At 39.0% G+C, this 25767-nt stretch overlaps 1 protein-coding gene across 3 annotated transcripts in view; it reads right to left on the bottom strand.

Annotated features, from left to right (window-relative positions):
* Positions 1-25767, bottom strand: part of Yes1 (YES proto-oncogene 1, Src family tyrosine kinase) — a 68257-nt gene that overhangs the window by 23771 nt on the left and 18719 nt on the right. For all 3 annotated transcript variants that reach the window (XM_059277918.1, XM_059277916.1, XM_059277917.1), the window contains exons 2-8: positions 12187-12459; positions 8071-8170; positions 4712-4810; positions 3829-3932; positions 3582-3731; positions 1488-1643; positions 1105-1284 (exon numbers count right to left, since the gene is read on the bottom strand). In XM_059277918.1, coding sequence (XP_059133901.1) covers positions 1105-1284; positions 1488-1643; positions 3582-3731; positions 3829-3932; positions 4712-4810; positions 8071-8170; positions 12187-12451 — 1054 coding nt within the window. In that variant the 5' untranslated portion in view covers positions 12452-12459. The remainder of the gene's footprint in view (positions 1-1104; positions 1285-1487; positions 1644-3581; positions 3732-3828; positions 3933-4711; positions 4811-8070; positions 8171-12186; positions 12460-25767) is intronic.

Below are 25767 nucleotides of genomic sequence, written 5' to 3'. Positions count from 1 at the left end.
ACACCTGAGTTTAATCCCCAAGACCTAAATGGTAGTGGGAAAAAGCCAACTCCTTCAAGCTGTCCCTTGACCTCCACATATGTGTCATGGCACCCATACAGATATGCATCCAAAATATATAAATCAATGTAATTTTAAGGGAGAAAAGTGAATTCTGTGAGCTACATTAGCAATCTGCTTGCCAGGTATACTCACTGGTGTAATAGGGGCATGAATGTTACGAGAGTAACCATCCATCTTCTGGCTGGACTTAAAAGGCTCACTTCATAAGATGGAACCCATACCTGACACTTAATGAGACCAAGAACCTCTGAGAGCTAGATCACGGACCCCAGAGAAAATCTACAATTATTCTGTTAAATGAACAAAGCAATAAAAGGATTCCTAACAACATACTGCTATACCCATAGAAAAGTGTATCACTGAGCCTCATCAGAGAGATAGATGACTTCTTACAGCAGGAGGCAATTAACACAGACTCACAACTGGACAACATGCAGAGAGTGAGAGACTTTGAAACACTGAGATCTAGATGGAATCACACCCCTTCCCTCAAGGCTCAGGGATCTATGCAAGAGCTAGAGGTGGTGGATGACTCCACAATAACAGTATTTTCCAGACACAGCAGGTCTGATGCACATATGAACTCACAAAGACTGTGACATTATGCACAAGTTTAAACCAGACAAAATCCCAACAAAGAGAAGGGTAAGTGGGCAAATAATCCAACTCCTACCCAAGAACCTATTTTCAATTGACAACTGCTGGGAAAGGGAAAACCCTTTTTTTTTTTTTCTTTCTTTTTCCCAGTGGAGAGAAAATGGGTATATCAACCACACCTCAGGGAAGGCTGAATGCTCAGGAATAGTGGCCAACACAAAATGGACTCCATGTTTTTGTTTTTTAATTTCGTTTTGGGTTTTTCTCAATTATTTTGTCTTTTTAAGTGAAAGAATATAAAATTGGTTGGGTGAGTGGGTTGAGTATCTTGGAAAGAATTATGATCAAAATATATTGTATGATTTTTTTTAATCTAAAAAAGAACAGAAATAAAGTTGTTTAATTGCAACAGAACCATGTAAAAGACAATTCATATGCACTTACCTTTTGACATAAACTCAGTGACAATATAAATTGGCTCTTCAGAAACAACTGCATACAGCGGAACAAGTTTATCATGTCTTAATTTCTTCATTATCTGAGCTTCTTGAAGGAAAGATTCTGGCATCATTGTACCTGGCTTTAGTGTTTTGATTGCTACTTTTGTGGTTCCATTCCATGTTCCTAGGAAAACAATTTATTTAACTCTTTCAATATTTCTGTATCTGAATCTGTATTTGAAGGGATTTTAGACCAAAATTCAACCAACAATAAAAGTTATCCGACATAATTAAGGACATATTGTACATATTTTATCATATTTTGCTATTTTAATTTATGGTTCCACAATAACAAAATGAAGTAACAACAAAGCTCAGGCTTCTTACCCATCCACACTTCACCAAAGCATCCTTGACCTAGTTTAACCTCTAGTCGCAACGATTCTCGAGGGATTTCCCAAGCATCTTTTGCTAGACCTTGAGTCTGGGGTTTCACAGTTGGACACACAGTTGTTAACTTGTGGCATAAACCATCAGCATGTTCTAGATAAATGAACAGGGCACACTGTAAATGAATTACTTTCAAAGTTAAGACAATTAGTGTGTATATATACATACATATATGAACTCAGTGATTTACCTGCTTCTAGGATTAAAGGAGTATGCCACCATACCTGGCTTATTATTTGGTTTTTCAAAAAAGCTTAAGTCATTGAATTAAAGTCATAATCTCCTATAAGCTATCAACTTTACTCTAAAACTACATGAATAATAGGAAGGTTTCCATAAGAAAGATATGAAGTATATACAAGTGAAACATTTTAGAAATACATTTATGCTAATATTTGTTGACTACATATGCTTATGTTATTGTGTCAATCAGTACTATGTAAATCTTTCATATAAATTGAGCTTGGAAAACCTAGAGAACTGTCCCAATGTCCCAGCTAGTAAACGAGAGGATTCAAACACAGATCTATCTGTCTGCCTCCAAAATTCCACTATGCTTTTCAGCAGGTAGATAGGGTGTCTGAGACAAGGTCTTGCTATATATTCTAGGCTGGACTTGAATTCAGGTTCTTCCTGCCTTAGTCTCTTAAATGCTGGGATTAAAGGCCTGCATCACAGCTTAAAGCTCTGCTTAGACCACTAGGATTCATGTATTTCCCCAGGGGGATGATCATTAGTTGTTATTTCTAATAACCACTAATTTGTAAGACTCTGAAAATCAAGGAAGAAGTTGATGTAAGTGATTGAATTTTAAATAAAGGAGACCTAAAGGCAGCCAGTCCAGATTCATAATGGCTTGGTTTGTGTACCCTGCTTATATAAAACTTCTCATTGTAAGTGAGACACATTTCTTCCCATTCTTACCAAGCAACCACTCAAATTCACATTCTAACAATGGCAATTACAAGTTAACGCCAGCTTGGAAACATGTTCCATTAATTTCAAGCTTGCTGATTGACTTGATAGTTTCAGTTTGCTGTTAGCTGTCATAGAAGAAGAATTGCCATGGAAACTTCCCCCTTGTAGTACTAATTATTTAAAGACTTTCAGATGCACTTACATATCCAATCGGCAATGAAAAAATTTAAGACCCAAGACTGCAAATCAGAACACTTTTCAAAGGTCCTTGAAAGACCAGAATGCCTATAGCTGCTATGGGTCCATTTTCTTGGATAAGAAATAGCATCTTCAAATTGGATTTTGTAGGGTTTATATTTTAGAAAGTCTTAAAAGATTCAGCTTCTACAGAAGGAAATCAAAGAAGACATCTGAGAACTTTTGACTCTACTCCTTTTTCTTTTTTGCAGTGTTGGGGAGGAAACCTTAGCACATGTAAGTAAGCGCTTTACCAGTGAGCTACAATCCTAGCTCTGAGATAACTTTTTTATATTACAAGCTAAACTTTAGCTACTTAATATACATAAATATTTGCTGTCATGTTTTGTAATTTACTGTCACAATCTATCTTAGCATTTATACATTATGATCTAGAACTCCAAAGTAAGTGCTATGCCAGTAAGGCATAATGATTCCAATTACAGTCTGATTTGAGCATGATATCCAATCGCCCAATTTAAGGTTCTGCTATGTTGCCTGGGCCATATGTGACTCTTGTTCCTCAGTTTGAAACCAGAGCACAGCACCAGTAAGATGGCTCAGCTGGTACTTGGGGCCAAGCCTGGTAATTTAAGTTTCATCCCCAGGACCCACAAGTTATGAAAAGAGGACCGAGTCCCTAAGTCGCTCCCTGACCTTCCCACATGTACCACAGCATGCGTGTGCATACACACGATCACATGCACAAACACTAAATAAATAATTTAAAAATATCCAACCCAGAACACCAACATCTATTGGAGATTTACTGTGTGTAAATATAAATGAGCATATTAAAGCTTAAGAGAGATAAAGAGTTGTCCTCACAAAATAGAACATCAGAGATTAATTCCTACCTCTGAAGTGCTCACCTACCTGTGTAGTGCTTCACCAGTTTCTGCAGAGTATCAAACTGAGCTCTGGTCGTGATGTAGTATCCACCATTGTCAAGTTTCCTAATTTTATAATGCTTCACATTGTCACCCCTTACCTCATCCCAATCACGAATCGAGAGGGAATAAGCACCTGGGGTGGAGAGGGAGGGGGAGATGAACACGTTCACTCCAGCTTCCTCAAACAATGCCTGAAACACGTTATGCACATATTAATATAATAATCATACCTTTAGTGGTTTCACTTTCTCTTACTAAGAATATACCTCGCTGATTCCCAGGATTCAGAAGTAATCTTTCGGCATCTTTTCTCCCCATTTTGCCAAAATACCATCTAAAAAAAAATAATGATGTTTTGGGTTAAAAAGGTATGAGGATCAGAAAAATTACATACATGTATCAATAAAAATGGAGTGTGACAGGCTGGTAGTGGTGACACATTCCTTTAATCCCAGGCAGAGGCAGAGGCAGGAGGATCTCTGTGAGGTCAAGGCCAGCCTGGTTTACAGAGCAAGTTCCAGGACAGCCAGAGCTACACAGAGAAACCTGTTCTGAAAAACAAAAAAAAAACAAAAACAAACAACAACAACAAAAAAAACGCACACCTTTAATTCCAGCACTCAGGAGGCAGAGGCAGGCAGATCTATGTGAGTTCGAGGCCAGCCCGGGCTACCAAGCGAGATCCAGGAAAGGCACAAAGCTACACAGAGAAACCCTGTCTTGAAAAACCAAAAAAAAAAAAAAAAAAAGTCATAGTAGAAAAAGAGCACTGTTGTGACAATTTGTATCAGCAAAAACAAACAAGTATCACAAATGTATACACTGTGCAAGGAGATGAAGAGATAATCTAGAGTATGTAAAAAAGGAATTTTAAAAATAAACAGAAAAATAAAGGAAAGAGACTAAATACAATGTACAATGACTAATGCAGATTTACTTACTGTGTGTCTCTGAACAGACACATTAATTATTAATTCTCAAACAGCATTTATTAATATGATACATTAGCTGTATTAGGACTGGTATATAACTGTGTGTAAAGTTGTGGTTAAGTAGAATGTGCATCAAAACATTTTAAAAGTCAAATTAATAAAATATGAAGTTGCACCATACTCTTCTGCCTGAATGGAATCTGCAGGTGCTACATAATTGCTAGGGATATAACCATTCTTTCCGGTAGCAATTGATCTTGCTTCCCACCAGTCTCCTTCCCTGCAACACAAAAAAAACCCAACAATCACTATAATGCAGATGCTTACCCCAGGTGTAATTCTTATCTCAAGCAAAGAACAGGAACCACTTTCATTTTTAATCTCGATTTTTTATGGATTAATCAAACAAAGAGCTGAATTCAAAAGAAGGGTATTTTTAAAAGCTGGTTAAATGAATTAAGACCACATAAAAGCACAACTGCACCTATCTGTTCTAAACCAACAGGAATAACAGAAAACCCCTAAATACTGCACACTTGAATTCTACTTACCTTTTTCATGTTAATTCTTTCAACTAAACCTGACGAACTATGCTGAATAAAGAAATTTACTAAATTTTAAATAAAATTTTAGAAGTTTGAGATTTTATTTGTATGCCATACACATCTCACATTTAAAGGACAACATTTAAGGGTTTTAATATATTCAGAGTTGTACAGTCATCAAAATAATTCATTTTAGAACATTTCACCACCATAAAAACCCTGGACTGGTAAGACAGCTCAGCGGGTGAAGGCACTTGCCACACAAGCTATTGACCTAAGTTCAGTCCCCAGAGCCAGTGGAAAGGAGGAAGGTGAGAACCAACTACTCCAAGCTGTCCTCTGGGTTCCATGTGTGCACCCCCACACACATCATACACATACTGACAAAGAAAGAAAATAAAGGTAGAAAGATAGAAAGCCCACGCCTACTCATCCGTCACTCCCATCTCCTCACATTCTCTCTAACTAATCTCTATGGACATGCTTTTTGTGCGAGATGGGACCATTATGAAGTCTTTTGTGACGGCCTTCTTAGAATAATATTATTAACGTTCACCCATATTTTAGCCTATGTCAGTTAATTTTTTTGTTGTTGTTACCAAATGCTTTCTTCTTAATAGCATATAAAATTGTAACTTTTAAAAAGTCACCTAAGGAATAAAATAAATGGCCTTAGTATGCTTATAGCCAAAAACTTAACAATGAATAATAACAATCCAAAGTTAATTTTCTAGAGCTGGTGAAATGGTTTACTGGGTAAAGGCACTTGCTTCCAAGTCTAACAACCTGAGTGATCCCCAGTCCTAGGGGGGTTAGGGAGACAGAGAATCTATTTCCAAAAGCTGTCCTCTGACCTACACACGTGTACCATGGTACACGTACATGCCCACAGTGTGTGTGTGTGTCTGTGTGTGTGTGTGTGTGTGTGTGTTTCTCTCACAAAACTATTCCTTTAAAAAAGTTGAATTTCTAGTGGTGGTGGCAAAAGCCTATGATCTAGCACCCAGGAGATGAGGGGCAGAACAGTAAGTTCAAAGTCAGACTGGGCCATATAGCAAGACCCTGATTCAAATAAAACAAGCATGTTATTCAAAAACTGATATCCAAATATCAGCAAGACTAATACTATAATAACATGAGAACTGTATATTGTTTAGAATGTATTAACCTTGGCTTTTCCAAAATTCCTATGAAAGTATCTCTAAAAAGAAGTTATATATGTGATTCACTACTAAAGATTACATGTTATTGTACAAACTGAAAATTTTATACATGTTTAAAGTGAATTTATTCTCTAAAAAAAGAATTAAGAAAGTTTTTGATAATTTAACTATTTGAAAATAGATACAGTGATTAGTGGTGTCCTAGAATATATTAAATCTTTTCTCATATTCATTAGAAAGTCTTACTATGTAGCCCTGGCTGGCCTAGAACCTGTGGTAATCTTTTCTTAGACTAAAACTTTGCATTAACTGAGTCATTCACTGCGTGTTACTAAGTGTAAGGCAAACAGCAGTCCTTAAGCTTGGAACTGACTCTGGAGCAGGGTTGACAACTTTAATGGTACTAACACTCTGACACTTTGGAGTTGATGAATCTTTGTCATGTACATAGCAGGACTTTACCAATATCTGTGGCTTGTTATGCAGGTGACAACAGCCACACTCTCATCCTGACTGTGACAACCAAAAATATCTCTAGACACTGCTAACTACCTTCTGTGTGATTCTACCTCAAACTGAGAACCACTGGTCTAAAAGACTGACAAGTCAAATTAGAAACTGTAATTTACAATGTGATGACAGCCATGACTGAGGTTTGTAGAGCACCATGCAAATACCTACGAGAAACACTTCATAGAGTAGGGTGTGGGAACTGAGCCAGGCAGGAGAAGAAGAAGACAAGGAGAGGAACCACTGAAAAGGACATAGGAAATATCTTTTAAAGGATGAGGAAGGCGAACTCGAAAGAGGAAAGAAACAAGGGATCAAGTATAGCTTAGTGACAGAGCATAGGCTCGCATGCTTGAGGCTCAGGATTCTATCCCCATCTCAAATAAGCAACCCTTCCACTCCACAAAAAAAGAAAGAAATAGACCAAAAGTCATTCTAGAAAAAGAAATAGTATGTGTAAAGGCATGAAGAGGGTGAGAAACTATTGTACTCAAAACATTGCAAGTACTTCAGTATGGCTGGGTAGCTTTAAGTCTTCATAGCATCATTAGCTACTGAAGGATCTTAAGGCAGAGACACACAATCACAGTTTATGTTCTGGAACAGTAAGTGGTAACAGATGGCAAAACAATGATAGAGGGAAACATGACTAGAAGCAAAGAAGACCATAAGTATGTGCTTTGAGAAGTTACAAAGTATTTGTTATGCTTGTTAATGAAATTATGAAATCTGCTGCATAACAAGCATCAAATTTTCTATGGCAGACCACTAAATGACAAAGTCTAAGAGTAAACATAAGAAAAACACAATTTGGTAAGTTTCAGAGTACAAGGTTTCCATATCCTAGCCACTCCCCCAACAAATAAGGTTTTAAAGTCATCTGGTATTTATATAAATATAGATTTTACTTCCTAAAGATCTTTTTATAAGGGGCATCATTTTGGATACAGGAACTTGGTTAAGTACGCAGCCCATGTTGATTTGGAACTCACTATGCAGCCTAGGCTAGCCTCAAACTCAAGATCTTTTTGTCTTAGCCTCTCTAGTGCTGTGATTATAGGTTAGTGCCACCACACCTAGAAAGAACTCTTTCTTCTAAAATCTCTGTTTACAGACTAACTCCATAAGCACAATTTGCAAAAGTAGTAACTTCTGCTTGTAGCAACATATTATCCAATGTGTCTCAAGAAGCCAAAGGCATCATCATCTAACCCAAAGACAAAGACCCGTACCCCACCACTCTCATCTCCACATCATCAACTCCATCAGTGGTCCAATGCAGAGACCAGGTTCCCTCTTACAAAAAAATATACAAAACTTACGTATTGTTAATTATTTGAAATCTTTCACCCTTCTTAAAGGAAAGGTCTTCTGTAGTTCTAGCTTCATAATCATATAAGGCCACAAATATAGTGACACCACCTGGCACAGGAAAAAAAGACCAAGGTAAATAATAAACCTGAATGCATGAAAGAAATAAACAATTACTGCTAGTAAAAGCTTAGGCTCAGTTTCCTCCTTGCTCTAGTATTTAGTAATTATTTTTTTAGAAGCTGGGTTTTGATAAAATGTTCTCCAAAGGCTTCCTGTAAAACCACATACTGTACTGTATAAATTCTAAAATTCTATAAACTCTGAAATAACTATAATTTCACTTCTGAAACAGTATGTGTAGCTTGAAAAAGCAGCCACATTGCAGATCAATTCTTTGGGAGGGAAAAGCACACAGACTACTGGTACCTGCCTTCAATTCCTTACCTCAAACATGAAGACATTTCCATCTACAACCATTAACAGCAATTATTACGGTTTTCTTAAGGTTCACTTTATATTTACAAATGAAAATGTCATATTTGTCTTAAAAGTTAAGGGCATGGTTAATATGAATTATATAGTATAAATTAAAAAAGTCAGATCTAGCAATGTGTGAATATAGTTAAAAGATAAACATATTTAATATCTAATCTAGTATGTGCAATCAGAACAGAGCATATATACAATAAAAATGACATTGCAGTGTTTAGAATACTTAATAGTAGGTATTATAGTTTTAAAAATGAATTATATCACTTTTTAAAGATGTATATATTTATCAAGTATAATAAAATGTTTTGAAACATGAATAAATCATGGAATGGTTCAATCAGGTTATATTATTTATTCATCTTTTTTAGGCAAGAAACTTAAAACCTACTTTTATCGATTTTCAATACAATTTGTTGTTACTAAGCAGTCACAAGGTTGTATAATGAAATTCCTGAACTTATTCCTACTGAAAATTTATATCTTTTTACCAACTTTTTTCTGAGAAGGGTGTGAGAGGATCAAATCCTTAGCCTCCTACATGCAAGATCAGCCCTGAGCTATACTTTTAGACCTGACCTCTGACGAACATATTCTTTTTGAGACAAGGCTCACTCTGTGGACCAGGCTGGCATCCAACTCATAGAGATCCGCCTGCCTCTGCCTCCTGAGTGCTGGGACTAAAGATGTGTGTCACTACATCTAGCTGACCAATATAGTCTTAACTCAATTATGTATAAACTCTTGTATAGTTCAATTGATTTGCTGCATTCGTTATTAGTTTACATCCATCAGTCTTTTTTTTAAATGGGAGAGGGAAAAAGCAGGTAGTGTAACTACAAATGAGTGATAAATACAAATACTGTGGCATGAAAAATGCATAGAAATGACATGGAAAATAAAACTTACTGCATATAAATACAAAGTAGGAGAAAAGCAAAGGTATAAAAACACATTCATACATAGCACCAGCTCACTCAGCTGGTTTCTCCTCTAAGCTTTAGTCATCAATCAACTTGCTTATTTGACATCTCTACTTCAACGTCTAGTAAGGATTCAAAATTTATACTAAACAAATGAAGCTCTTGATTTTTCTCCTTTAATTTGTATTTGCCCAAGTCATTTTTCTCTGAGGAAAGGGGAGTGCAATGGAGTCGGGACTGTTAGTTCTAGCTCTAAAATAGATGGTTTACCTACTTCCCACTTCTACTCTGGCCACCTCTCACTAGGAATGCTGGCATCAGAAACTACCTTCCTAACCTGCTTCTACTCTGCTTCACTATCATCCATTCACACAGCTACTAGAGTGAGTTTTAATTACTTTTCAAGATTTATTTTTATTTAAGTGTATGCGTATATGAGTGTAAGCCATATATGTACAGATGCCTGAGGAGGCTGAGGGTGTTGAGCTGGAGTTACAGGTAGTTTTGAGCTGCCTGATATGGATGCTTGGAACCAAACTCGGGTCCTCTGGAAGGGCATCCAGTGCTCGAAACTGCCGAGCCATCTCTACAGTCCCTAGAGTATTTTTAAAGAGGAAACCCAACAAGCAAAATCCTTTCCTTAAATCTCAAAGCTTCTTTCTAGCTTTGAATAACACTCAAACAACCCCTTCTATATAGTCTATGGTCCTAAGTAATTACAGTGTCCTGTCCAACTTCAAAAGTTCCAAGTACATTTATACTTTTGAACTTTGTGTTTGCTAATTTTGTTATTTTGCTCCTTCTTCCTCATAGGTCATATCTATCAAGTATCAGTTCAAGTGGGTCCTTCACCAATCATCTTGTTTTTGCCTGCACAATACTTAAATACTAATGATCACTGTTTAGCTGTTTATTCACTAATTATTATTCAAACATTATAATATAAACCTCACCAGGTTCAGAAACTTTGTTTATGTTGCTCACCTCTCTATGTCTTGTACAAGACATTCTGGTCCCCCGACCCCATTTTTTAGCTACTAAATGAACACCCATGAATGGAATATTTCAAATAAGTAAATAGCTTTAAGTATTGGAGGTGGATCTGGGAAGACTTAGGGGCAGGATTGTGGAAAGTGAAAGGGATCAAAATACGTTGTACGCATGCATGAAATTCACAACGCATAAAAATACAGTATTTTAAAAAATTGCTTTAAGTAACTAAAGAAATGTCTTTTTGTATCAACATTTATTTACTCTAGCCATTTTTAATTACTACCTTTCCCAAGTAATTTCAAGGCTGTGTTAACTATCAGCAATAGCACCATGGTACTTGTTGACTGAGATCAGAACTGTGATCAACTGTAATCAACTGTGATGTCTACCACTCTCCAAATGCTATCTAAAAGATCTAGTGTATTAAAGTCCTTTGGCTACTGCTACTGGTCCAGAAGTGCACAGACTGAGGAAGACAAATGTACATACAGTCCATGCTTGTGGAAGAGACTCCCTCTTTTTGCCCCCATTGATTATTAACAAGGACAGGAGCCATTCCATTTGTCCTTGGTACCTGTTTTCACCCAAAGCTAGGTGGGCACTCCAAAGATTAGAGGAGAGAGATGAAAGTAACACCATGCCTTGCTGACATCATGGAACCCTCACATCAGGGAATCCTGGAGATCACTCTTTTCTAAGCCAGCTGTGCTTTGTTATTCTAAGAGAAAAGCATCCTAATGTGGGACGTTGAGCAAATGAGTTTATTTTCTTTCTTTTTAAAATTGACACTTTTAGGACTACCTGATTCCACGGCAAGATTGTCAACTATCACTTCTTGCCATCTTCTGAAAGGAAATGACAATTTAATAAATGGAGTTCTGGACTAGGGTACTAAATCTGTTGCTTATCAACTGTGACTCTGGAGGAAAACTATCTGAACTCTAAGCTTCAGGAGTTTCCTTTTGAAAATCAGCACCCGGGCCAGTGAGATGGCTTAGCTAATAAAGGTGTTTGCTGCCAACACTGATGACCTCAGTTCAATCCCCAGAACCAACATGGTGGAAGGAGAAAATGAACTGACTCCTGACTTCCACATGTACACTATGGGGCATGCAAGAGTGCACACACAAAATAAATAAATACAATAAACTCAGTATCTGATAGAAAACAGTGTGCTATGTTAATAAACTAACATATATTAACATTTATTAAATAAATAATACAGCACTTTACAGTCCTAAAGAGCTAACAAATTGCTGGGATACAGAAAGAAGAATGTTTTAAATTTCCATATTCTCAGTGTCTGCCACATAGTAGATGCTCAATAATTACTTAGATAATGAGTTAATGAAACAATTTATGGTATAATTCAGTAAATAGTCAAAGTCAGTTCTCATCAAATTTCCCAGAACCCTATTATATGTATATATATTAAGACTTCAGGGCTGGAGATACAGCTCCATGCTTGCCTAGTATGTTATGCTGGAGGCCTTGCTTTTGATCCCCAGCTCCACCAAAAAAACAAAAACAAACAACAAAAAAAAAACCCTGAAAATTTGAGGATAGTGCAGCTACAGAGTCAGACTGCCTTTTGTTACAGACTTTATTTGCTCACACAATTTTTTGGGAAATTTGCTAAAGAGGAAGTTTCCCTAGCAGTGGCCAGACCCATGTAAAGCCCAAGGTTATATCTTCTGTAACTATCCATTGAAATCTCACCTGTTAAACCTGTAGGATATGAACTTGGCACCACGGAGAACGAGGAAGACGTGCCTCCAAAAGGAGTCACCCCAGAGGACCCTCCAAATGGTGTCATGGAAAGACTGTTAAAATTGACCGGTGCTCCCTTTGTGGAAGAGGTCGGGGCAACTGTGGTGTGTTCTGTTCCATAATGATTGGCACTTGTGCTTACAGGCTCTGGAGTGTTTTCCGGTGTATATTTAATGGCTGGACTTTTGTTTTCTTTACTTTTAATGCAGCCCATTATCAAATCTGCAGAGGCAATAAGGCAAGTATTTGAGAATTAGTTAACATACAGGGAACTTCAAAAAGATACAATTGAGTAGGGCAGTTGCTGACTTTAATCCTAGCACTCGGCGGAGGCAGAGGCAGGCGGAACTCTGAGGACAGCCTGGTCTACAGAGCTAGTTCCAGGACAGCCAGGGCTACACAAAGAAACGCTGTCTGGAAAAACAAAGCAAAACAAACCAACAAGCAAACATATGAAAGAGCAATTAACAAGAACATGTGTTCAACTTCCCAGCCAACACAAATTTTAAGTTACCTTTTTTGATTATCACTTTGGAAAAGTCTAACTCAATACTTAAGGCTGAATTTTATGCAAAAATTATTAATACCCACAAAATACATTAAACTGCATAAATATATTAGTATAACAAATTTATAAAATTATCTAAATACAAAGTCTAAGTATTACAGAACTGTTAGTAACTAAATTAAAATCTGAAAGAATGGCAGTCATATCAGAGTTTAAAATATGAAAGAAAACACTATTTTAAATCTGATAGTAGGCTAATGGTGAAATGTTCTATCTGTTCATAAAAAGTTACTGTAATTACTGACCACCCATTTCCCCTGGCAGGTTCCTTAATTATGTCCTACTTTTATGCAGTCTGACTTTAGCTAGGTGGTTGATTACCTCCTAAGATACTCCTCTAAGTCTACATCTGTTGTGGGATATTTGTACACTGTGTGAAGATGTGTCACTGTGATTGGTTTAATACAAAACTGAACAGCCAATAGCTAGGCAGGAGAGGTTAGGCAGGACTTTCTGGCAGAGAGAGGAACTCAGGGGCTGAATCTTGGCGCACAGCATTAGCCAATGAGACATTGAGGGAATTGAATGTACAGAATGGAGGAGAGGTTAAGAGACACGTGGCAGAACCCAGATTAATAGAAATGGGTTAATTTAAGTTATAAGAGCTAGTGAGACAAGCCTAAGCTATGGCCAAGTTTTCATAAAAATAAGTCTCCTTGTCATTATTTGGGGGCTGGTGGTACAAAGGAAGTCCAACAAGACTCGCTGCACACATCCTCTCCCTTGAAGAACCACACACTTTCTTCTGCTCACCTATGAAGTCTTCTATTAGCATTCCTGACGTCTTCTCCCATTTCCTCTTAATATGTTCTTGGTCCTTATAGTGAACATAAATAATTTTCCTTCATGTCCCCTCTTCCTTAGTCAAATTAATCATCTAAATCCTGATTATTTTACTTTTTATATACCTCTTTTTTTCCCCTCTTTTGTCCACCTACTTATCCTTTTCAATATCACAATACCACTGTCAGTCCAGTTCCATCAGCACACGACACTGACACATAGAAGCCACTACTGCTGTCCATCTCATTTCAAATGTTAAAATTGTAAGGTATGCTTTATTTTAAAGTAACTGTCAGGTGTAACTGTTGATATTCTGACCCGCCCCTTAAAATCTCCCCCCACATCCTGATGTAAAGGAAAAACCCCTCCCCCTTCCTCTCTGTCTTCTGCTCGCGCTCTCTCTCTCTCTCTCTCTCTCTCTCTCTCTCTCTCTCTCTCTCTCTCTCCACTCCCACGAGGTGGGTACCCCTCGAACCTCCTCTCTCCTTCTCTCTCTTATCTCCCTCTTTCCTATCTTCTCTTCATCTCTCTATTATAATAAACCATTTTGGCGCGGATGCAGTGTCTGGGTTGTGAATGTCCACCCACCCGCTACCCTGCCACCATGCCCACATGGCATGGATTGCCCACCAGCCCACCGCTGCATCTGCCCAGCATGCCAGCATGTTTCTCTGCACACACAGGATACCCTCAGGGTCCCCATGCATAATTCATAACACTGGCGCCCAACGTCGCCGGGCAATCCCACTTCCTTCTCTTGCCCACCAGCAGTCTGACAAGCTCTGGGATCCTGTACCACCCACCATTTTTTTGGCTGGAGCACTGATGGGGACGCTTCACCCTACTGGATCAGTAAGATTCCTCCCTTCCCTTCTGGCCATTTTCCCACAAATGAGGATTTGTCTTGTTTCACTTGCTGGTACCATGTGTCTTTCAAGCCCCGCCCCTATGTGATGGCATATGGAGACAGCCTGTGCCCACTCAATTCTACAGCCCACAGCCTTTGTTATGATGGTGCATTGGCTATCTTGCGCCATTATCGTTGGCCCTCACTGACCCTCTGAGATGCTGGAGGTCAGTCTGCTGGGCCTTATACCTCATTGTGGAAAACTGTGCCTACCCCATCCCAGCTCCCTCCTTGTCCACTGGCCCATGCTCCTCCAGTCTCTGCTAATCTGGCAGTACTAAAGATCAAGCCCCCTATCCTCGCTAACTTCATTAAGCTGTAACTGGGAAACCTGTATATTCAGATTTAAGTCATATATATGCTCTCAAAGTTATAAATACATCTAACAGATTTTGTTCCCCCAGTCCTCAAACACATGTAGAGATCTGAGAATGTGGCACTTAATATAAAAGCCTTTTTATGATAAAGAGACATGTCAGCTCCTGGCAGCATCCTGTATCATCTCCAAGAAGATGGATGGCTGCAGAAGAACTTCCACCTGGAAGCTTATGGCAAGGCTGGCTATGCAGCGAAAAGCTGAGATCCTGTCCAGACTGTGAATAAGAGGCACAATGGAGGACCAACTGCCTCATACCGCAAAGTCAAGGTGGGTCAGTCTCCCCAAATTTCTAATCCACAGAAAAAAATCTGTCAGATCTTCTGGTGCCTATCAGCTGAACAAGTGCTGCCTTTGGGGCTTCTGTCCCCCCAATGACCACAAAGAGACTTAGGACTGCTGCCTAGGTAGCTGGAAAGCTGTCTCACTTCTCCTTAAATTTATCTTTCTCAGATCTGATAATGTTTGATGACTAGGGTATCAGTTTAACAGCCCCAATCCCAAGATTTTATATATATATATGTATATGTATGTATGTATGTGTATATGTATGTATGTATATATATATGCCCTCCAAATACAGACAGGTATGCCTCATTCACAGACTTCATGGTACAGAGTAGACTGGTTTCAGATATAATTCCAGAGGTACAGAGTTTTAATACTGATAAATGCAGCTTTGATAAACTAATAGAACATTGACTACAAAGAGTTCTTAAGAGTCCTTAAATGGATTTTTATCTCTTTTGCCATGATGTAAATACATTTCAGCTGTCTTACAGATACCTACAGGCTCCTGGGAAAAGTTGTGCTAACTGTATCAAGAAATCTGGTCTAATGAAAACTAACAATCTCCATAGTTCATTTCTGACCCCACCTATTTTTCGAGCATATTCACAGATTCATTGTTCCTGCCTGACCTCCAGGGAAATAGCAGATGCCATGGCTTCTATACTCCTGATTTGGTGTGCCATTTCCCCCCAAGCTCCTGGAACACCGCTGCTGTAACCTGCCTCCTCAGCCCTCTCAAGGAACACTCCTGAGATCTTCCGCCACGCTCTTCCCTCCCCACTTCACCCTTTGTCAGCTTGAAGCAGTCTCAGGAATTCAGCGCCCTTGTTCCCCCACTTGCTTCCATTCATCTCTTTTTATAATAATCAAAACGGAGGAATGTTAATATGCTGACCCACCCCTTGAAATTCCCTCCACTTGGGGCTGCCCTGCATCCTGATGTAAAGGAAAAACCCCTCCCCTTCCTCTCTCTCTTTCTCTCCACTCCCATAAGGTGTACACCCCTCAATTCTTTTCTCTTTTCCTCCCCCTCCTCTCTCTCTCCCCCTTTTCCCTCTCTTCCCTGTGGTGACATATTGTGTACTCTAATAAACTTGCCTGACGATCAGAGGGCAGAGCCAGCCACTAGATTAGACACAGAGGCCAGCCAGCGGAGGCACACACCTTTAACCTCAGCACTTGAGATCTCATGCCTTTGCTTGGGAGGCACACACGCCTTAAATCCCAGGAAGTACTATGGCAGGGCAGGGAAGTGTATATAAGGTGTGAAGAAACAGGAACTTTCTCCTTAGGCTGAGGATGTCGTAGAGGTAAAAACTAGTGGCTGGCTGCTCTGCTTCTCTCATCTTTCGGCTTTCACCCTGATATCTGGCTCTGGCTTATTAAAAGACCATCTAAGATACAAACAACACTTTCTCTCTCTTTACTGCCTCGTTCCTATCTTTTCTTTCTCTCTCTATTATAACAAACCATTTCCACACAAATGCAGTGTCTGGGTTGTAAATGTCCACCCGTTGTCCCACCGCCATGCCTACATGGCATGGGTCACCGGCCAGCCTGCTGCTGCATCTGCCCAGCATGCCAGCATGTTTCCCTGCACATGTGGGATACCCTTGGGGTTCCCTGTGCATAATTCATAACAAAAACAAGAGTTAAAAGATATTTGGTGATGACTAGGGGGTGGGGAGTGGGGGTTTGGTGGTGAGATGGTTTAATGCAATGGTTCTCAACCTGTGGGTATCAGCCACTTTGATAACTTCAATCTCCAAAAATATTTACATTACGATTCATGACAGTAGCAAAATTACAGTTATAAAGTAGCAATGAAAATAATTTTATGGTTGGGGTCACCACAACATGAGGAACTATATTAAAGGATGGCATCACTAAGAAGGTTGAAAACCACTGGTTTAGTGGGCAAACGAACTTGCCACTCAAAATGGGCATGGTGGCGAACACCTTTAATCCCAGCACTCAGGGAGGCAGAGGCTGGTGGATCTGAGTCCAAGGCCAGTCTGGTCTACAAAGTGAGTTCCAGGCCAGCCAGGGCTATTACACAGAAAAACCCTGTCCCTAATCTGATGAACAGACTTCCTTCCATTCCAGGAACTCACCAGCCGGATGTCGTGGTATACATCTGTAATCCCATCACTCCTACTGTAAAATGGGAGGTAAAGACAGAAAAATAAATTGAAAACTTGTGGGCCCGCTGCCATGGAATACTCAGCACAGGAAAAACAAGACAGACATTGCCTCAACAAGGCAGGAGGCATTTTGCAATTAAAAAGAAAAATTTTTAAATTGCTAATTTCATGTATAAGGGTGTTTTGTCTGCATATGCCTGTGCACCATGTGTGTGCCTGGTGCCCACAGACACCTGGAACTGGAGTTGTAGGCATTGTGAGTTTCCACATAGGTGTGGGAATCAAACCCAGGACCTCTGGAAGAGCAGCCAGTGCTCTTAACCACTGAGCCATCTTTTCAGTCAAATATCTGACTTTTTCTCTTTTTGTTCCTTTTAAAGAACAGACTCTTGAAAGTTGTCCTCTGATCTTTACATGTGTATTATGTATTATTCATGGTTCACATGAACATATACACAATAAATGCAGATTTTCAAAAGACCAGATTTTTTTTTTATGCTTTGATTGCTTTGAGTTCCATACTACTAACTTAAGAGGTATATGTTAACATAAATTATTAGACCACAAGAGGAGATGGTCTCTCTTTTTAAAAAAGGCCCCAAAGTGTAAGAAGCATAATACTGTGAAATATGAAAAGTGATAGAAGGGAGAGGGTACAAAATATCATTGAACACAAGAGCGTTTAAGTGAAGCCCTGAATGCTGAGGGAAGGAAGAGGTGTAAAGGAAGAGAATATGTAGAGTATTAACTTACTTAAGAATGAAAATTATGGAAATCCTTCCTCTCAGATACTATCACAGTTTTTACATAAAATGCCCCCCCCCAATTAATGGAGGTATAATTTACATACATTCAAATGCACCCATTTGTATGAGAGGTTCAATTGTGTTTTGGCAAATGTGTAAAATTTCACAACCAACACTATAATCACAACATACAATTGTTTTATCATCTCTACCTCAGACAATTTCCAACCATAGCCCTAGGTACCACTAATCAGTTGCTTCTAATTAAAGATTCATCTTTTCTAGGGTTTCACATAGAGGGAATCAGAAAAGCAGTCTTTCGTATCTTTTAAAAATCAAATACTATGTATCTGAGATAGCTCCACAATGTTATAGATATAATTAACTCATTAATTTTTATTGCTATTTGCTTGTTAAATGAGTTATTTATTCCAGTTTTGGGCTATAAATATTCCAGCAAATCTTTGGGTTATTTTTTTTCTTCCCAGCCTCAGAAACAGGTAGGAATGGACCTATTTGGTCATATGAAGGTATTTATCTATTTTCTATATAATCTTGTTTTCCTATAAGCCCTCACACAGTCATGTGAATTCCAGTTGCTTTACAAATATAACACTTTCTCTCTCTCTCTCTCTCTCTCTCTCTCTCTCTCTCTCTCTCTCTTTCTCAAAAAGCCATGATACATATATATGTATCTGGACAGATCTAAACATCAATATAGCTACCATTTCACTCTATTTAGAAAGCTTTACAATTGACACCTATTGATATCAAAAGGAAGCCAATAATACAAAATGCATCTGGATGAGTTGATGTTAAATACATTCAGAACAACAAGTTAATCACTGAGTTCTAGTTTAGTGGTAGAGACCTGAGCTACTACCAAACAATCTTACCACTATCTAATTTGCCTCATTAGAGAGGTTTTTGTTTTGTTTTGTTTTGTTTTACTGCAGTAGACAACAGTTAATATAGAGCCTCACAACTAGTTAAAGTGCAGAGAATGAATGGTCATGGAGTGTTTAGTCCCAAGTATGGTATCTAGTATCCTAGTATCACCCCCTCGCTGCAAGGTTCAGGGAATATCAGAAAGAGGGGAGTTGGAAAGACTAAGTCAGAGGCTGGAAAGGGCTACTGTGAAGTAGAGATTTCTGGATATGACTGGGTCATTGATAACCTGAACTATAGCAGCTGTAGCTGCCTGAACAAGATCCAGAGAGGCAAATTCCAGCATTGATGGGGATCCACTTATGATGCCCCTTCCCTAGCTGAGAGCTATTGGCAGTTGACTGTGAGTGGGAGTCCGGTTTCTTCAGGTATGTGGCCTCTAGTAGCTTGCCAATGGTTCAGTGGATGGCCCTACACCCAAGTACACAGGGACAGCTCCTCTTACTGGATTCAACAGGTTATATATACATGGGGGAGGAGGGGCACAAAGTTGAAAGAGAGATGCAAGGGACCCAGGAGCCAGTATGATCAAATAGATTATATACATGTTTAAAATCTATCTTGTTTCAAAATCTTGTAAGAAATAAAGTTGTGGCAGTACAAAGAAATGTTGCTGGGTATTGAAATGGCCAAGCACTTGTTTTCAAATCTCTAGCCTCTAAATACTGCTTACCTCCCAACATTTATTCCAGCAAATTCAACTTCCTGGTTTCTCACCTTTACTTAAAATATAACCCAAATATTTTTATTGCTTGCTAATTCCATTAATTTAAAATTTGGGAGGCCTGCCCATCAGTTCTGTCCCTAGCACCCCATAGGGCTTCGTAGAAACCAGGCAACAGAACTTGACCCTTGACCTGGCATTCCAGGGTAACTTTCCTGCTCATTTTCCAGCAATAGTCTTGGGGTTTAGAGAAAGACCAGCAAGAGCTTATCTGAGAAAATCAAGAGGCAGAGATACATACTCTTGTAAGAAGAGACTACAGGGTGTTGAAAAGCCATATACAAGAAAGAAAGATGGTTTTTTGAAACCCTAAGTAATTCTGGCTGGAAGTACAGCATAAGAACAGGAAGAGAAGCAATGAAGTCAAATACCTCTAGTAAAGATGCTGAATTGGGCTGGGGATGTAGCTCAGTCTGTTAAGATGGTGTGCCTTGCATGCACCAGGCCCTGCATTTGATCTCGGCCCACGTGAAACCAGGCATGGTGGCACACATCTATAATCGCAGCATACACGAGGAGATGAGGCAGAGGACCAAAACTTCAAAGTCACTCTCAGCTACAGCGAGTTAAAAGCCAGCCTAGCCTACAGGAGACCTGTCTCAAAAACTCTTGTTTCCTCCCACAAATCACATTTTACGTGTTCATTTAAACTTTCTTTTAAAAGAAATCAATGAACTGTAACTTAGGTCTAAGCAATTTTACAGAACAACCAACCTAATATTTATATTTCTCCTAGACTCAAACATAGCAGAAGTTTTAGAAATAGTTTTCCTACATCAATTCTGTAACTCAAAGTTTTTCAACTTTCTGAATATCAGAATTTCCTTAGCTGGGCATGGAGGCACATGTCTTTAAACCCAGCACTGGGGAGCAGAAGCAGATGGATTCCTTAGTTCCAGACCAGCCAAGGATACACAAAAAATGGAAACCCTGTCTCAAGAAATAAATAAAATAATTCTTTTAAAGAATTCACTTATCAGAACCTGCTTTATAAGAGTGTTTTGGTAAAGCTGGAATGAATTTGAGGTAGGTTTTTGTTTTCGTTTTTGTTTTTTTTTGTTTTTTCGAGGCAGGGTTTCTCTGTGTAGCTTTGCGCCTTTCCTGGAACTCACTTGGTAGCCCAGGCTGGCCTCGAACTCACAGAGATCCGCCTGCCTCTGCCTCCCGAGTGCTGGGATTAAAGGCGTGCGCCACCACCGCCCGGCGTGAGGTAGGTTTTTTAATGCATCTGGCTTGGCCAGAAGCCGGAATAGAGTATCATGATATACAGTATGTTAAGTTGACTTAAAAACAGCATTTTACATGATGATAGTACTTTTTATCTCCCCAGTTTTATTTCCCACACAATCCTAACCGGTTACTAGGAGGAGCAGACACAGCTACCCTGTATTACATGTGAGGAACCTGGAGCTGAGGAAAGCTGTCTTCTTAAAGCAGATGTAGCTGAGTGGGAACCCAGGTTTTCTGCCATCTAAACTACATGTTCTCCTACTATTCACAGACCCTCTAGGGAAGCCTTGTGTACATTTCATATTCACAATGTTCATAGATAAGTTATGAAGTATTAGCTCTTTGTACAACTTTATAAATAGGGTAGCTTTATCGGCAGCCGGCTTCATTATTTGGTCAACACAAATCCACTCTGAAAACAGCCTCCCACCTCTCACCAGGAACTTGTCCCTTTATTATTAGTAATAGAGACTAAAAACTCTCAGACTTAACACTTCAGAACTTTTAAAAAGGATTTAAATGTACAGTCTTTCCAATTTTAGCAAGCTAACCAATTGTGACATCACATGTTGTAACCAGCTAGAGGATTAAGTTGTAGTTTGGCATTTTGCCCAGACAGTTCCAGTTTATAACAACGTTCTAAATCTTTAAGAAAGCCTTCAGAAGGCTAGAGATTAGGTAGAGTATGTGCCTAACATGGGTAAGACAATGGGTTCAGTCTGCAGTATTAAAACAAAACTTATAGAAATTAATTTATAAACTTACTTTTAAAAGATATAAAACAAGCAATCTCTACCAGTCAAGCAATTCAATGGATTATAAATAGTCAATGATTTTTCTCTGGTTTCATTTTAAAACCTCCTTCAGTACAAGGCACAAAGGACAGGCAGGACCATAAAACAGAAAACAGGGAGAGGAGGAAGTGGCAGACTGCTATGGGGTATGTACACTGTCTCCTAAAAGCAAACAAAGAACTTAATTAATTTTCCAAGAGTCTCTTTAAAGACCGAAAATGTGATCTACGGAAAACTGAGTTTGCAGGGCTCACTCTGGGAACAAACCCCTCCCCTCACCACACACACTTCAGAAACACAAACAACCAACCTTGAAGAAACAAGCCTTTACAAGCTAAGCCCTTGGAGCTTCCTGGTTTCTTTTCTGATCTTCCTGCCTCCACTTACCATGCACTGGGATGCAGGCCAGTGCCACCAGGCCCAGTTCACAGCTTCTTTAATGAAGCCTTTAACAGACTGCCCTGAGAAGGACCTGACCTAATATACAATATGCAAAGAATTGTAAATAATTCATAATTTATTTTCTGCTGTGGGATATAATTTTTAAAACCTTTCAAATTGCCAGGTGGTGGTGGCACACGCCTTTAACCCTAGCACTCAGGAGACAGAGGCAGGTGGATCTCTGTGAATTCAAGGTTAGCCTGGTCTACAGAGCCAATTCTAGGACAGGCACCAAAACTACACAGAGAAATCCCGTCTTGAAAACAAACAAACAAAAACAACAACAACAACCTTTCAAATTAATGTAAAGCTTCAAGATCTAAAAATTTTACTATTGTTCTGCTAAGGGAACAAAGTGATAAGATGACTGTTAATGACATTCTGCTATACCCACAGATCAGTGTCTCACTCAGTCACCAGAAAGCTTTCTCCTACAGTAGATGGAAACTAATACAAAGACTCACAACTGGACAACATGCAGAGAGCGAGAGACCTTGACACACAGTCCTAACTGGGATGTCTTCATCAAACTCCTCCCTTCAGGGCTCAGAGAACTATGCGGAAGAGGAGGCAAAAAGAATGTAAGAGCCAGAGGGGATGATACCAAGGAAAACAGTTATCTTCCAGACACAACAGAACGGATGCACATATGAACTCAGAGAATGTAGCAGCATATGAGGGGCCTGCACAGGTCTAATCCAGACAGGGTCTCAGTGCTGAAAAGGAGGAGGAGACATCAGTGACCATTCCTAATCAAAAGCCATCTCCAATCGACAACTGCTTGAAAAGGAAAAATTACTGTGCATATACAAACAAACCACACTTTAAGGGTAGGTTCCATGCTTAGTAATAGATGGACAACAAAATGAACTCAAAGATAATTTTGAAGATCCTTTGTTTCATATGGGTGTTTATTGCCTTACTGGTCATTTGCTAGTATATTATGATTTCTGATCTTGCAACTTTATGTTTTATGTGTGTGTGTGTGCGCTTCTTGTCCTCTTTGTTTTTATTGTTGTTTATTCATTTTGCTTTATTCTTGTTTGCTTGTTTTTTGGCCTGTCTGTTTTCTTAAGAGAGAGAAAAAGAAGGCATGGAGTTGGAAGGGTGGGAAAGTGAAGAGAATTTGGAAGGGGAAACTGAGATCAGACTATATTGTATAAAAAATATTGCTAAGTGGTGGTGTTGCACACCTTTAACCTTTAATCCCAGCACTCGGGAGGCAGAGGCAGGCAGATCTCTGTGAGTTCGAGGCCAGCCTGGTCTACAGAATGAGTTCCAGGACAGCCAGGGCTGTTTTCACAGAAAAACTCTGTCTTAAAAAACAAAAAACAAAAAACAAAAACAAACAAAAAAAAAAAACAAAACAGATCTCCAATTGATAACTATGGGAACAAAGTTAATTACCTTCAGTAAGACTTGAGACAATCATTAGAAATAAGTACACTTCTGGTATCAGTCCATCAGATTTATCCCATTTTTTGAAAACTTAAACTATTCTGACATCTATAAGAACCTTTTAAAAATACTTTTTAAAATTTTACTTAAAAAACCTTTGCAAATAAAAAGATTACATACTAAAATTAACTAAACCTATACTCTACACAAGTTAATGAACTTAGACAGTTAGAATTGGCATTTGAACCCATTAAATTTTACACTTTCAGCAGCAAATGTATTTTATACACTTATCTACCACCAAAACCAAAGTCCTTGACAGAATCAGAAAAACAGTCAGCTTCCATAATTCATGTCTAGTACCTGTATTCAGTCCTGCATCCCCTTATATTTAGCTTTTTTGTTGTTTTCTTTTCTTTTCTTTTCTTTTCTTTTCTTTATGTTATACTGTACCTACATTTACAATTGTTTACATTTATATATGTATTATTGGTATTAAGGTTACTGAGGCAGGAGGATTTTAGGCTAGCCTGGGTTACACAGAATGACTCTATCTTTTGGTGGAGGGGGATTCGAGACAGGGTTTCTCTGTGTAGCCCTGGCTGTTCTGGAACTTGCTCTGTAGACAAGGCTGGCCTCAAACTCAGAAGTTGGCCTGTCTCTGCCTCCTGAGTGCTGGGACTAAAAGTATGAACCACCACTACTGGGCTAGTTTTGAAATCTCTTGACATTTTAATAGCCAATTGTGTTAAAAGATGTTTTTCTCAACTTAAAAATTCCATTAAGAAAGTTCTGTCCTGTTATTAATAAATTAAACACATAAAAAATTGTGGTTTGTATATACTAAGTGTTCACTAAATGTTTACTATCCAACTTTTTTAGCTTTTATAAATGCTAATACAATTCTATAGGCACCTACAAATTAAAAAGATACAGCAAGTTCCAATTTTACCTTTTAAATAGGTTTGTTTGCTCCGAAAAGTTCACAGAATAGCATAGAAAAAAAAAAAAAACCCACAACTTTACTGTTTAACAAGCAAAGTCTCAGATCAACTAAAATATCAAAACCTATTAGACGCTGCCATGGTTTGTGATGGTTAGTTTTAATTGTAAGTTTGACCCAAACTCAAATCACCCGGGAAGTGAATCTCAATGAAAGGTTGTTTAGAGCAAGCTGATGTGGTGGAGGTGGGAGGATTGTCTTAACAGAGGTGAGAAGACCTGTCCACTGTGAGTGGCAAGTGTCCCTAGGTGTCACAGGAAGTCAGGACAGGAACTCAAGCAGGACAGGAACCTGCAGGCAGGAGCTGATGCAGAGGCCGTGGAAGGGTGCTACTTATTCTTGCTTCCCTGTGGCTTGTTCAGTCTGCTTTCTTATAGAACCCAGAACCACCAGCCCAGGGATGGAACCACCCACAATGGTCTGGGCATCCCCCATCAATCACTATTTAAGAAAACACCCTACAGGCTTGTGTTGTCTTAAGAGTGGAGAGATTGTTGGGGGATGGAGAGAGGAGCATGCCCAGCACTCAGGAGGCAGAGATAGGCCAACCTCTGAGTTCAAGGCCAGCCTGGTCTACAGAGCCAGTTCCAGGACAACCAGGGCTACACAGAGAAACCCTGTTTCGAAAAACAAAAAGAGTAGAGAGAATTAAAGAGTGATAAAGTGGAAAGTGAGCTGAAGTAAGTACATACACATCCACTCTCTGTTCTTGCCTACAGAGTGATCAGTTGCTTCAAGTTTGCCACTTTGATTTCTCTGCTATGATGGACTGTCAGCTAAAATAAACGCTTTCATCCCCAAGTTGTTTCTGTTAGAGTATTTCATCCCTGCAATAGGAAACAAAACTAAGACATGGTTTGAATCTAAAATGTTCCTTGAAGGCTCATTTGCTAAAGGCCTGGTTGCCTGCTGATACAGATTTGGGAAGTAACAGGACTTACATTTTGGGATGTTTTTATTGCTATTTTAATCCCCCCCCCCCCCGCGTTTTTGTTTTTGTTTTGTTTTGTTTTGTTTTTTACTGGGTTTTCTTTAATTGCACTGTATTAGTGTGGATGTATCCTGCAGGGCAGATAACTTCCAAACCTTTGACTACTATGGATACTGGAGAAACTGAGAAGACCAAGACCCCTCCCTGAATGTCCTCAGGTTACTCTATACTGAGTGCCTTTGGCTT

Source organism: Peromyscus eremicus, chromosome 13 (assembly GCF_949786415.1).
Source record: "Peromyscus eremicus chromosome 13, PerEre_H2_v1, whole genome shotgun sequence".
NCBI classification, from domain to species: domain Eukaryota; kingdom Metazoa; phylum Chordata; class Mammalia; order Rodentia; family Cricetidae; genus Peromyscus; species Peromyscus eremicus.
Note: the sequence above shows the minus strand (reverse complement) of the source record. Positions and strands in the feature narration are given on the sequence as shown.